This window comes from Chelon labrosus (assembly GCF_963514085.1).
Source record: "Chelon labrosus genome assembly, chromosome: 12".
NCBI classification, from domain to species: domain Eukaryota; kingdom Metazoa; phylum Chordata; class Actinopteri; order Mugiliformes; family Mugilidae; genus Chelon; species Chelon labrosus.
The window spans coordinates 2,383,125-2,397,987 of record NC_140345.1 but is presented as its reverse complement, the minus strand read 5'-3'; the positions used below and the strand labels follow the sequence as shown (position 1 = coordinate 2,397,987).

The window sequence follows — 14,863 nt, the reverse complement described above, 5'->3', positions numbered from 1 at the left end:
TTGACATTAAATCTCTGCTTTTCTTTGCACTCCTCCCTCCCTGAGGAGTCTGCCAGCCTGCGTGGTTGATCAAGGTGAAAGTGGTCCCTTTGTGTCTTATCGTTTGTTTGGTTTCCACCTCTTCCTCGGCTGGTAGATGAGTTGAGTGATAGCCAGGGATTATGGCGGCGTGTTTGGATTAGAGAGCCTGGGACGTGTGTTCAGGGACTGGGTGGGACGGTGGCATTTGGGGGGTTGGCTAGTTTTATTGTTCAAGAGTTCAGAGAACCTTTTTTCTTTTTTCTGCTGCTAGAACCCTACACATATAACATAAAGAAAATCTGGGGTGTTTCAGTTCTCTGTAATCTTTCAAACATCAAATGACAAACTCTCCTTCTGTTATGTCTGAGAGCACATTGGTGTTCACCCCTGTTAGACCCAGAAACTAGTCGCGGCAAACAAATGGCATTGACTTGAGTTAAAAGAAAAAGAAGGGGATTCCCAAATCGTTGTCAAGCATTGGCACAGTGGCCAAAAAATCTGTTTTGCCATGAGGCTGTCATTCTCTTCACACTGTTACAAACATCCCCAAAACATGTTCCTGTAAGCAGCGGTCAAAACTGACGTTCGTCAGAGCTGTCTCATGTATACTGTTTATTGAACCAGGTGTGTTACTGAGCAAGATTTTGTCAGTAATATGGCTTTAATTGCTGCCAAAATCACAGCCTGAAGGATGTTGCCACCCACACATGGCGTACATTTGTTGACAGACAATTCTCGTAAGTAAGGTTTCTTTGTGTTTTTTTCTTTTTCCTTCAGGTTTTATCGTAGGTGAGTCCATTCACGAACACCCCCCCATGATTATTGCCTATGAATAATCCGAGGAAACCCCCCACCTCATCATACCCCTTCCTCCAACCCCACCCTAACCCCTCCATCCCATTTGAGTGACAAATCCACGCAGTGATAGGCCCAGAACCACCCTACCCCTCCCCTCCTCCTCCCACGCTCCCCCATCTCAGTCACATCTGTGGAACAGCCCACTCACTATTGGAAGCCTTCCATACAGGTTGCATCAAGAACCAATACAGTGTGTGCTTAGTAAACGGTTTGGCTCACTTCAGAGGCTGGAGGGGGAAGTGTAGGTTTCAGTGGCTGTTTTGATAAGAAGATATAGTGGGTTATGGTTCATATGTGCGGGCGTGAGATGTGCACCAGACAGGGGAATTCAGAATGGCTCGAAAGCCTGTTCGATGACTCTGCCTATTGTTGATTAAAATGTGGTCGGCATCGATCTTTTGCTTTCTAACTCTTTCCATACTTTACTGTAAAAAGCTGTGATGTCTGTGAGTTTTGATAAAGCTGATGGAGCCACTTAGAGAAAGACTTTGACTATCTTGTACACACTAGAATCAGTGAAAAATGTCAGACATGTAGAAGCCCTCTTATTAATCATAACTGATATGATAGGATCAATGGTGTTCATATTATTATTGCATAATGTTGGTAACAATAATACATTGCTGGTGATTTATCTAATAATAGGGTCCGATTACAGATGTCGTTCTTTCAGCACATGCTATACTTAGACCCTCAATTTAGCCAAAAAAAAAAAAAAAGAACAACAAAAAACCTCCACATAGAGTAGTTATGTATATGGGCTTATGAGTAGTTTGACATTTTTTTAATTTGGTTTCTTCTGTTATCGTTCTTGTGCAGCTGCTGTTAACAGTTAGCATTTGTTAACCTCAGCTTTTTAAAGGTCAAATGTATTATAGATAATGGTACTGAAACTCAAGCATCATATCACCAGTATCAGAAAATCTCAAACAATACCCAGCTTTTTGGCATTTAGAGACATGAAATAGGTGGCATGTGTACCCGTATGACTGGACAGGGGTAACAATAGTAGAATTGCAACATGAAGAAATAGAAATACAATATTGACTGAATTAAAAAAGTAAATTGTTAGACATGTGTATGAAGTATAAATTTAAATTAGTACTGTGTGTCAGTATGTAAGTATCAAAAGTCAGACTGCATTTTAAATAGTCATAATAGTGCCACCTTACAAATGAGATGTTTTACAGATTATCTGCGCTTTCTTTCAGATAGGCCACACAATAATGGTTCCTCACCACTAGTGCACACATACGTTTTGTATGTGTGCACTTGGTTCTGTTTAGACTAGACTGATTTCCATAATATCTGTGGAAAGAGGCATTTCTTTGTTGAGAGCTGTGAGTAACTTTGAATAGGATGTGGACTCTACCTCCTCATCCTCGGATTCAAATAATCATAACTTTGAAGATAGTTATAATCATGTTCATAGGTTGTTGGAGGCGTTCAAAATGTCACCTGCAAAATGTCGTTGAAATGCACTGAAAAGCTTGCATCATGCACACTGACTGTACAAATACCTCACGAAACTGCTGCCCGAAACTGCTTGTCCCAGCTTCTCAAATGTGAAAATTTGCTGCTTTCTGTTGTTTTATATTGGTTTGGATGGTTGGTTGGACAAAAGAACAAAAAAAAGACTTAATGACTTGCTGGTTTATTGAAAGAAATGCTGCATGCCAGCTGTCATTCAGTAGGTAGAGTCATATTTGTCTACCCAGTTAGGAGTAGATTCTGTCAGTCTGACCAGCTGCCAGTCATGCAGTCAGACACTGTTTGGCGAGGAGACTGCAGTGTTGCGGTCTTCTTAAATAGAATTTGGCTGCGCTCGGCTGACAAAACATGTCGACTTGGCCGGCAGTTGTGTACCACACAACCACAGGGTGTGTGTATGTCAGTAAGAAAATTTGTTCAGTTTTATACAGTTGCGTCTACTTTCCTGTGTAGACAATTTTTTATTAATAATGTGATCGTGGTTTGGGGGTAGCCCATTGTATATACTGCTTGTTCAGTAAAATATACTTTGGCATTATTAAACCTAATGCTTTTTGTTTGTTCTCATTAGTCAAGGTTTTCATGATTCCCTGTCATGGAAACTCTTTTAGTAACTTTTAAGAGAATATTCAGAATGTAATATTGTATTAACATACACAGTATGAATTTGTTTTCAGATGAGGTCATGCAGTATATACAATACTCAGTCAGATGTCTTTCAAGATTTTTCGCCATCAAAGATTAAAGTATCAAACTGCTAAATATGGCCCTGAGCATTGTTGGCTCCTCATTTTTTCAGTCATGTTATCTTGATTAAGGTATTATAAATCTTGTTGGAATACTGCCGTAATGGACAATGTCTTCAATAAAACTGATCAAAATAAGCATATCCAGAACTTGTCAATTAAATGTTGAAAAAGTAAGTAGAATTGAAACCGCATTAGGAGTGTAGTTAAAGGTGGACCATGACCAGTCCTATTTTAACAATGCAGTATAGTTCAAATGGAACAAAACCTCAAAGGATACAATCGTCTCAGTATTTAACACAAGGCAGTCATTTGATCCTTGTAAACCTTAAAATGGTTGTATTTGCCTTAATCTGATTTCTCTTGGACATCCGTGACTGGTTTTGCGTGTAAACACTGTTCGTTGGCATCAGAAGTAGTTGTTCTTGCTGGTGATGTTCATTGCTGTCAACCTTAAATTCTTCCCGAACTTTGTGTTAGTCACATTGTGGAAACACCACTTTACATCTCCATGCCCGTACAGTATTCCTCACTGTTGTCTTCTTTCATATGACACATCTTCTGGCAGTTGTCCTACCTGTGTTTTTGGGATGGGCCGACAGGGAATCAAACTGTTCATCTTTACTGTAATCACTTTTTTTTTTTTCCTGTAAGGGCATAAAGAAATCTGTCATGAAATGTTTTTTGAGGTTTAGTGATTATTTGCACTTAATCACACCAGCTGACTACACCCAGACATGTGCTATGTTGTAGCTTCGTGAGACGATATAACTCTCCATATCACTAGTGGCTACATTGTGGAATACACTGCACAAACTAAGGTCGCAGATGCTCATTGGCAGTCCACCATGGGCCGACAGCCAACCCTCGGCACGTCAAGCTACTTACTGGAAACATACTTGGTTGCCCAATACAGTTCCAAGAGTTCAAAGTCTTTGGATACTCTTCTGCTGTAGTTTTTTGCTCTTAAGTCATATCACAAATGCAAAAATTAAGTGGACTGTACATGCACCAGCCAAGGTGCATGTGGCGTTTGATGGAGGGTAGAGTGTAATCTATCAAATATTATCTATTCCGTGACAATTCCCTTGAGAAGACTAGGAGCAAGGTGGGAGATAAATAATTCCGTTTTTTTTATTTTAGTTACTCCATAGACCACTTTTTATTCAGTTCAATTCCATTTTATTTGCACAACATCAACAGAAATCGTCTCAAAATGCTTTAGAGAACCCAGAGGATAAATCAGGATAAAGTAAACACAAATTCAATTTGATAAAAGGCGACACAACTTTACACTTTTTCACCTTGGAACAAAAAAGTTGTCATGAATGTGTGCAATACAATGGAATAAATCTCTACTTTGTCACCGGTTTATATACATTTATAATTTCCTAAAAATGTAAAATTGAAGAAGTAGTTTAGGATAAATCTAATGTAAAACTTAATGCACACAGAAAATCAAAGAAGAAACACCCACATTGTTTTATTGATTGCATTAATGTTTCATTCTTTTTGCCAATACAGATACAGATTAGAAGACTTCAGAAGACACTTAGTGTGTGTTTTATACTAGATATTTGTATATTTTTGGACACTGACACAAGTTTACATTTATTTATAGTTTGAATTTGAGTCTTTGTCACTCTTTAACATTACTGGGAATGATAAGAACAGCTTGTTACCTAATAACACAAGAGTACAGTCTGTTTCTCATGCTTCTTTCAAAACTACTGTCTCAAATTTGTGACTTAACAAGTGGCAGATGTTAACATCATGCCTTCTGATGATGACGACCAAAATTCAGTACACAGTGTAGAATTGCAAACCAGACAGACCTTATCAGTAATTAGGTTGGTCTTTGTTCTTCATTTTTCACATACGTCTACTAATGTCTGTACAAATTTGTGGGTTTAAGCGTGAGACTTTACATTTGTTTCTGATTGATTTGAGTGCAGGTGGGTATTGTGATGATCTATAGTACTAAGTATCTGAGTGGGTTGTGAGTGAGTGTTTTGGGGGAGTGGCTCATTGTGAATTTCCCCCATTTCTCATACTGAGACTCTTAACAATACACCTACTCCGCCCACATCTGCCCGTGTGTTGTCAGCCAAGGCCGCTAAAGGTTATAGATGCTTCAGTAACACCACCCAGAAACGGTGTATGTGTGTGCGCAAATGTATGTGTGTGTGTATGTGTGTGAGAACCAGAGAAAGTGTCCTCTCGCTATTGCTGTTACAAGAACCAGAATCACACCTTTTACTTTCTGAGCTTCTGAACTGAACGGCACATTTTCTCTGGATTTTTCTCATGATGCACAGTGACAATATAAATAAGTAAAAGAAGGGGAAAAAAAATATAAATGAAGAACTATAGTACATTTATTGAAGTGGTGTCCAAAGATTGAGCAATAAAATAAACTATAGTCATAGCTAAGGAATTAAACGTGATTGCAAATTCAGGATAATTTGTTGCAACTTTTACAAATTTAATACAGATTTTTTTAATGCGGTATTATACATTTTTTGTTTTTAAAACCTTTGTTTTATACTTTAACACATCATAATCTTCTGTGTCTTGCTGCTAGAGGATGCTGTTAAGCTTGAAAACACTCACTGATGGAAAACAATATAATGCTGCTAATTATGCTTTGTGCCTTAAAATAATTTTCATTTTATATGTGTATGCATATACGTGTATGTATGTATGTATGTATGTATGTGTGTGTGTGTTTGTGTGTATATATGTATATATATGTGTGTGTGTGTGTGTGTTTGTATGTATATATGTGTGTGTGTGTGTGTGTTTGTATGTATATATGTGTATATGTGTGTGTGTGTATGTATATGTATATATATATATATATATATATATATACATATAAAACATTTCTTATTTTGTTCTGTTTATTTTATTTACCTAAATATAATGCCAAAAAATAATTATTATTATTATTATTATCATTTTTATTGTTGTAATTGAGCAGGAGGAATGAGTTCTGCTTACTTACACCTCCACCACAGTCTGCATTTAACTTCCTGCAGACATGACATCAAGCATCAGTTAAACTAACATCATTTGCTGCATTTGCATAAAAATGTCAGATCAGCTTTTAAAATATTACAAACTCTGATTTTCATACACACTCCATTACATGTAAACTGATGCTACATGATTTTATCAAAACAATTAAAACTGGAAAATGAACAATGTGTGCTTGAGTTTTTTAGTTACAGCTTCCACCAGCAGAGGCAGTCAACACATATGGCTGAATATGCACAGCGGCTATATGCAGAAAGAAACCTCTGCTGAGACCTTGCACGGTTTTCCTGACATTAGTTTCTTGCACATTTCTGTTTGCCAGCCAGTCTGCAGGTGTAGGGTGGAGCCGCTTCTCAGACCGCCAGTTAACGCTCGGTCTCAACCGTCCTCCTGATATTACGTGGAACTAAAATGTCATTTACCCGGTGGGTGAATGAGGACAACCTGTGTCTGTGTGTGTGTGTGTGTGTGTGTGTGTGTTTGCAAGGTCAAAAGTGATAGACGAGAAAAGGCCTGTCACGCTCTACTTTTCTCACACACGTGTAGACATCTAGTTGTTTCGAAGATTACTTGCCACTTATAAATAGTAAAATCAACAATAAAAGTAGTTTGTTGTAAAATCAAGGTCTTGAATTCAAACCTAAACTACAAGCACCAAACTATAATTTCTGCCTGTAAAACAAATCAAACTAAAGATGGCTGAGCAGCAGTTTTTATGTTAATGCACATTAGTATGTTTTTCAGACAGTAAAAACATTTGTGACCTCCTGGTCTGTTCACAGCAAAAATATTTGTCTTGAAGCATGTATCAGTGTACAAGTGAGATTAAATAATTTTTTTGTCTTCATACAATTGTGCATTGTGTTTGATTGCAGTAGTTTTCTAGTAAAATGCAAATGCTTAACTAGAGTCAATTTATTTAAAAAGGCACCTGTCAACCATCTGACAACAGCTGTCTATTTAAAAAAACAAAACAAAAAAAAAAAGCGAAACAAATAAAAACAGACAAAATAATTAATGCATGAATCCACCCAAGATTAAAATGATCCTTAAAGTGAGCATTTGCATAATTGCAAACATTAAACACTGTTTGTTTTCCCTGTAAGCAGGGATCAACATCTGGAGCTCAGTGATAGAAAATCCTAATAACCTGTGTGCATGCATGTTATTTTTAAAAAAAATTCTGGCGTTTAAATATGTTTTAGAGGCCTGATATTAGCATAATCTGAGTGGTAAGAGAAACAAAACATGCTTTTTAAATTAATATGTAACAGTATAGGAACAATACATTTGACATCTTACAAGATGTCTCCAAGTTGTGGAAATATCCAGGCCCAAATCTCTGCCTTGGCATTAAAGATTAATTATGATCAAGTGAGATTTTCAATGTTTTCCGATAAATAATTCTGCATTTCTTATATTTTGTTTTTCTGAAACATCCTCTGGTTACTTTTTCTTAATATTTTAAAACTTAATTTTGTATTCATGCTATGAGTTTATGAGATGGTGGTAGAGAGATGGCAGGAAACAAGGGTGAGAAGTGCAGATGGTTTAAACATTGTAGTTTATTGTCTGTGTCTTAACCCTTTAACCACACGTTGCTCCATCTACAAATAAAGAGATTCTTCTTATTAAGGGGGTGCCTCAGCAATTCAGTGCTTATCCTAGGTAAAGAAAAAATAATCAGAAGGGCCTAGGATAAGAGCTTTAGTCCCTTTGTAGATAAGGTCCAAAATGTGTATCCTACATTTCCCATAATGCAACTCTGTGCCTTTGATTTGACTCATCCTGTTGTAAATGTTCTTCTGACTCTGTCTCCGCTTTGTAACAGATCTACACAACCATTATCAGGTGCATTGTCTCTCCCCAAAGCTCCCTCAAAGCTGCAGACATACAACAGTGTGTATCAAAATGATCAAGTGTAAAACTGATGTAGTGGTCCTTTAATAGCAGAATAGAAGTTTATAGCTCAGTGTATATGTCTGTCTCTGTGAATGTTTAAATCAACAGAACTTTCCTCTCTGCAAATTACTCAATCTCGGAAGTTGGAGAAGGTTGAGAAAGTCGTTGCTCGTAACGGACGTTTTTTTCAGTCGCGGCCTTTCAGCCATGGGTGTTGTCGCTCACAGGAGGCATCATAGCCATCATAGCCAGAAACAAACACACACACACACACGCACACACACACGCACACACACTGTCAGAGTGAAAGTTAAAAGAGTTGAATCCTGTCTCTGATTAACACAAAAACAATCAACTGTCATTTTACGGTGCTTCATAACTGAACACACACACACTCATTTTACACTCGTACTTTCTCTATTTCCCTCTCTCTTCTCTCTTTCTTCCCCTTTCTCTATCTTTCGCTCTCTCTCTCTTTCCCTCTCTCTCTCTCTCACCACGCAAGTGGTATTACTGTATCGTCTGATGTGGTCTCTGTCACCTCACGCTACCATCTCTTTTCCTCTTTTACTCTCCTTCGTTGCTGTCTTTGTCTTTTTATATTTTTTCTTTTTCTCTTCATGTTTAGCCTTTTATCTTTCATTCTGTCAGTCTCCTCTTCTCTTAAATGATCTCCTTTTTCAGTACTGTATTGCCTTTTATATTTCATTTCACTTCCTCCTCACCTTTCTGCCGTTCATTTTGTTCTCTGCCTCCCTTTTGTAAGTGTTCCTTTCTCTTCTTTTCTCACCCGTCTATCTATCTTCTCTTCCTTTATTTTTCTTTTCCTTGTTTCCTTGCTTTGATATCAATTCATTTTTGCAGCACTTTCAGAGTTATGTTTTATATTATAAGAGGTGCATTAAAATGCATTCGAGAAAATATAAAATAAAGCAAGCCTTTGAACAAAAGTTTTAGAAATGATTTAAAACATGCTCGTAACAATATCCCCTTTCTCCTCACAGGGGAACCGAGGCGTTACCAGGTCGTGATTCACGGTATCGAGCCTCTGCTGGAGACTCCTCTGCAGTGGCTCAGCGAACACCTCAGCCACCCTGACAACTTCCTGCACATCTGCATCGTCCCCGTCCCCACTGATTGAGGCCACGCCCACCCCTCAGCTCACTGTCACCGCGACAACGCACCGACCGAGCAGCCGACCCACCAGCCCCCTGGGTAAACCCCAGACCAGAAACGGTAGTGCTTTACGGTGGAATCTTTGAACTTGCACAGACATTTTAAGGAGGAGTTCAGAATCTTCACAATAAAGATGAACAAAAGGATGTGAAGGAGATCTTTAACAAACCTTCTCCTTCCATCTTGTTGTCATTTATATTTCTACCCTCCTACCACTACTACTGCTCCTCTTTTCTTCTCAAAAAACTTGTTTATTGGACACAAGGAAGATCTTCTTTAGGTGAAGAAATGGCTGAATGAGCAGAGGATCTCTCATTTTTCTATTCTCCTTTCTCACATCTTCTCCTCGTCCCCTTCTACTCCTCTCTGAACAAACTTCTACATTGGAGGAGGGGAGGTGAATGGATTCTTAATTTTTCCATTGTGGCGCTCTTCTTCTGCTCATCTAGTCAAAGACGGTCCTGTAGACTCTGAGATTGGGTTGTTGCAGTTTTGGGAGCATCATATCCTGTCCTGCTGAAGTTGCCTTAGTTACTATGTCCATGCATTTTTTGTCCTTTTTGTCTGTTCAAAAATGTGTGGACACATATAAAGTCACTCTGAGTTTACATCACAACCTGGAAAAATGGTTTAGTGTCCATAAACTGTCCCGACAAAGTAAATGGACAAATTGACACACATTATTTCCTTCACTGATCCCAGCACAGCTAAGAACAGGTTTGAACATCTGATACCATTGTTGAGTTCAGCATCTAATTATCTAGTTATTTGCAACTTAACGAGTAGTCTGTGCACAGTGTCTGGTTTCTGAATTAGCATTAAACTGTAGCTTTAACTTGAAAACAGTGTAATTCCATTTTTCTTTATTTCCATTTTTCTTGAACACCTTTTAAGGGAAACTTTGGCTTTAAACACGTCTTAATTTGGTAGTGAGAATAATCAGAAATTATTTAATGCTCCTCACTAAGTGATGGCATCTGTAGCTATAAAACAACAAACCAGAGAAACTAAAAATGGTTGAAAGGATGCCTGCACTTTCCCGTTCTTAACTTGTTTTTACCATTTCTGCAGAGACAGATGGAGATACGGGATTTTCACAGTGTAACATTTGAGAGTCATCTAGCTATTTATGAGGCCAAAGTATTATGTGCAGTGGTTATGGGAAAACAAAGCTCCACACATGATTTCAATAGCAGGTGTTGATTTTTCTCCATCAGTACAACACTCGTAGCAGTATTTACTGTCTGTTTTGGTCCGACTTGGCCCGAGTTTCTTTGTCTGCTGCCAAACTTAAACGAGCATCTGGTTTAGAACTTAGATAATGAGACGGCAGGCATGATTAGCGTTCAGTCTGCAGGCTGTTGGTGACCACGGTTATTTGACATGTTCTTCACTTCTACGATCTGTGCTTTGTATGTCATATTTTAGTTTGTGGACACAAACAACGGGCAGTGTCAGACAATTTTCTCAGAATAGCACTAAGCTAATGGAGGGATGCCGAAACTCAATTAATTTGCTTCACATTGAGATTTTTCTTTTTTTTTTTAAGCAGAGTCTGCTTCCCATATCAACATGTTGTTTTTTTAAGATCTGTTCATACTGAAATAAAATGAAAAAAAAAGCATTTGGTTTACACATCTTTAATGACAAAACTGACATATGTACATTACATATACAACATACATTATTTTACAAGACTACACGATGTAGGTGTACATGTCAAGTTCTCTGTGCCGAGACATCATAATTGATAAAATAAATTATAATTTACTGAATGTTTTAACATTCCAGTTACACTTGTTTCTCAGTTTAAATAAATCTGCATCCATATTGTTGTCAGCCACACCTCACTTGCCTTAACCTAAAAGGGAACTTTAAAATGCCAACTTCCTTGGCTAAATATAAGAACTCTGTCTAATTTATGATATATATCTTTCTACTTACTTTATTTATCCCTTATGGGGAAATTCTTTCTCTGTATGTAACACATACATTTGTTTACACAGTAGTGTTAATACTCGGAGCAGTGGGCGCCTTAGCCATGGAAATAAACAGATGCAAACCTTTGACCTTATAGTCCTTTAACCACTGCGCTTCTTTTCAGATAATACGTTGTATTTGAACCTGCTTCGGGAGCTCCCCAAATGATTTCTACTCCATCGCCATAAACACTCGGCCACAACAATCAGATCAGTAGTGTGCATCTGCACTCGCGACCCAACTTTGGCTAAACGGATGAAATTGGATGGATATAATTTTTAATTATTTTTATTTCTCTCCAATGTGTCTACATGTCCATTAGCCCATGTGTCAGTTAAACATTGGTTACCTTTCCTTTCCATCGAGGTGAAAAACAAAATTAAATTGAAAATGGCAGCCAGTTCAGTTACACAGTAAAACTCGAAGTAATTTAAGAATTTTCACCCAAGTTTTAGTACAAATACTCAAAATGAGTGTAAGTCTGTTTTAATTTAGCGAAATAACACAAATATCTCAAAGCCCATCTAATAAAATTAGCAAGAATTGTGTGTAAATTGTGTTTCCATATTACAAAAATGCACATTTTCTAGTGTAAGAAAGATTTTTTTTTTTGTGCAAAGCGCTTCAGCTAAAAACAGTGCACAGTGCTGTGGATTATCCAAAGTAATCAACAGTAATGCTCTGTTTCTGGAAACATTCACCTTCATTGTGTTTGGTTACGGGTAGATGTCTCAAATAAATAAAGTGATCTACACTGTTAGAACTCTAGAGACCTGCCAGTTAGTGAAAGTGTTGTATTGAATTGTGTTTTTTTTTTTTGAGGGGGTGGTGGGGTGGGGTTAACCCTCAGTTATAACAAAGTCAGTTTCTTCCCCCTCTGGTATTTTACCATCTCTTTTCACTTTATCCATCTCATAAAGAACATCTCTCTCTTATGTGTTTTACTGCTGACACTCACCCTCTGTCTCGCTCTTCATCTCTCCTGGTTAATTATCTGTTGGCATTCCACCCGCTGCTAATGAGACCACTAAACTGTCCAGACAAGCCTCGAGCTGCTCTGTCACTGTGTGTCTGTGTGTGTGTGTGTTTGTCTCGTGAGACATGTTTTTTAGGAATTGAATGTACAGTGTGAGTGTGCGTTCATAATTACAGACATCGTTTATAGCCCCCCTGCAGGTATGTGTGTGCGCAACGGAAGACATCCATTTGAATTCTGCCCGTCTTCTCTCACACACAAACACACACACACACACACGCTCTTGTCACACTGCCAGTCTGCTAATTTAAAGTGTGTGTGTTGTGTGAGTGATGTCACACATCATGTCATCACTTCAGGCTTCCTCACCGCTGTTGGTGCCGCCGAGCATGATGGGATGGCGGGTTTATGCTGTTGAGTCAAGACCTGGGGCTCTGCGTGGGGCAATGTGTGTGTGTGTTTGTATAAATGTGTTTGTATACTGTACTCACTAAGGCTCTAGACGCAGTGATGAAGAGTCTGTCTCACTCTGTCATCTCGCTGACACACTCTTTTTAATGGGATTTCCCAAGCCGGCATTCAACCCCCATACAGCACATTGAGTAGAGAGAGACACATAGGAAATTAAAGCAGAGGGGGGAGATTCCTTGTGAGGTTTATAAATGGAATGAGGTAAATTGTTAGCAGAGATGCATTTTCTGAATCAGAGTTGAAATGTTCCACTTTGTTTAATTTTTGTGTAAACGCACACTGACCTTTTTTTTTTTTTGTTGCAAATATCAGCTTGTAAACAAAAGTTGACTGGACTTACATGGTTTTAGGCACACACATCATCACAGTCTTTGTAAAAGGACTTGTGTTTGAGCAGCGCTTTAACGGCAGTTGACCGTATTGTAGCTTTGTTAGTGTGAAAATCAGAATGCACAGAGAAAAGCTGGAAATGAACTATGAAAAATAACTATGAAAAATAATCACATTATTCCTATATTTTCTTTCTTTTTTCATGCTTGACATATTTGTTAGAAGTCCCACTTGGCTTAGAGTTGTATAACTCCAGCAATTCAGAGTCATAGAAAATGAAAGGATAGGGTCAGACAAGTGTGTTACTGTCCTCCCACCATCCTCAACCTCACAGTCCTGTCTTACTTATCTTAATCTTACAGCGAAATCTTATAATCTTTATAATATTATAACAAGTATTAAACTATTAATAAAAACACACTAAAGAACATTGTTGTTGCATTTGGTAACGTATTACTTCACTGCAACTATAACAGCAGCAGTAGATTACTAAGAGATCAGTGGTGGAAGAAGTACTCAGATCAGCAAGTAATCGGTACCACAATTTAAAAGTACTTGGGTGTTGCAGTCTCTACATTCCAAACATAAAAGTGGTATTGCAAACCAGGCTCTGTTTTTAACTTAGTAACATAATTTGATAATAAGTGATGCATGGAAGCAGAATTTTAATAATACACCTGTCGGAGGTCGTGCTAATTTTACTGTTTTTTTTTTTTTTTTTTATATATATATACTGAGTGTAAGATTATTTAAAAAAATACTGTGGAGTTGAAGTAGGAAGTAACCTAAAACATTCAAGTGACGTGCTGTACCTTAGAGCTTTTTGTTTAAATACAGCACAAGGAGTAAATTCACTCAGTTATATCATACCCCTGTATGTGGCATGGCATTTCCTTTCTGTTTTTGGCTCAGAAACATACCTGTAGGACTATAATTTACTGGCTGTTTTTGAGGGGAAAAAAAGGAGTAATGGAGGCAAAGTTATAGGAAGGAATTCATTCTTTCATTTCCTGTAACCGCTTGTCCTCTGGAGGGTCACAGGGGGGGCCGGAGACACAGGAAGAACATGCAAACTCCACAGTGTTAACCACCACACCGCTGTTTCACCCTACAGGAAGGAATACTTGGCAATAATAAAACATAGATACATAATCAAATCTAGATGAATGCAGTAATACCAGTTCTATCCTAAACAAGAGATAAGACAGTTGCGTCAAAATGTAGTCGGTATCAGGAAGTTTTTTTATCCACAGTTTGTCTCCATACCAACTGGAAACACTCCTCTTGTTTGTTCCAATAATAGACAAAACTTTACCGGACTGTTGATTTCCCCCAGATTCCGTGAAACCATTCTCTGTCACACACTTTTACCATCATCTCCGACCACAAACTATGCCCGCCGGCTCTACTTAGTCCCCTACTGTCCTGCCCAATTCCGTGAAACCACAGCCTCTCATACACGTTTATGCTGCACTTATACTCTCTTTGTGAGGATCACAATGAAGCTTCTATTAATATTAAGCTGCAGCAGCCATCAGACTCCTGAACCTGTGCAACAAAGCCTGAAGCAGGATACTTCACCTTCAGTCCCTCCTCTACATTACCTAAACCCAACTCTAAACTTAAACCAAAAGCCAAGACGTAATCCTCAAACAGCCCTTTGAAAGTCTGCCCTAACTCAAACTGGTCCTCACAACCACAGACGAACGAGCGCGCGCACACACACACACATCCCTCTTGCGATTTAAGCGTCTCAGGGGGCTGCAGTGTATCAGCCAGCAGAGCGGAGATCAAGAAGATCTACAGATGAGAGTGATTAGTGATCAAGAGGAAGTCATGAGTGTGTTCCTCATCCGAAGCCACAAACACAGGC

The 14,863-nt window shown here is 38.3% G+C and overlaps 1 protein-coding gene across 6 annotated transcripts in view; it reads left to right on the top strand.

Moving 5' to 3' along the window:
• Nucleotides 1-10,855, top strand: part of atg5 (ATG5 autophagy related 5 homolog) — a 30,742-nt gene extending 19,887 nt beyond the window's left edge. For 4 of the 6 annotated variants that reach the window (XM_084556545.1, XM_084556544.1, XM_084556547.1 and 1 more), the window contains one exon: nucleotides 9,062-10,855. In XM_084556545.1, the coding sequence (XP_084412671.1) occupies nucleotides 9,062-9,198 (137 nt within the window). In that variant the 3' untranslated portion in view covers nucleotides 9,199-10,855. Of the gene's footprint in view, nucleotides 1-798; nucleotides 2,855-4,640; nucleotides 5,703-9,061 lie in introns of those variants that run through there. The other 2 variants (XM_084556549.1, XM_084556548.1) reach the window with 2 other exon arrangements.
• The last annotated feature ends 4,008 nt before the right edge of the window (nucleotides 10,856-14,863 follow it).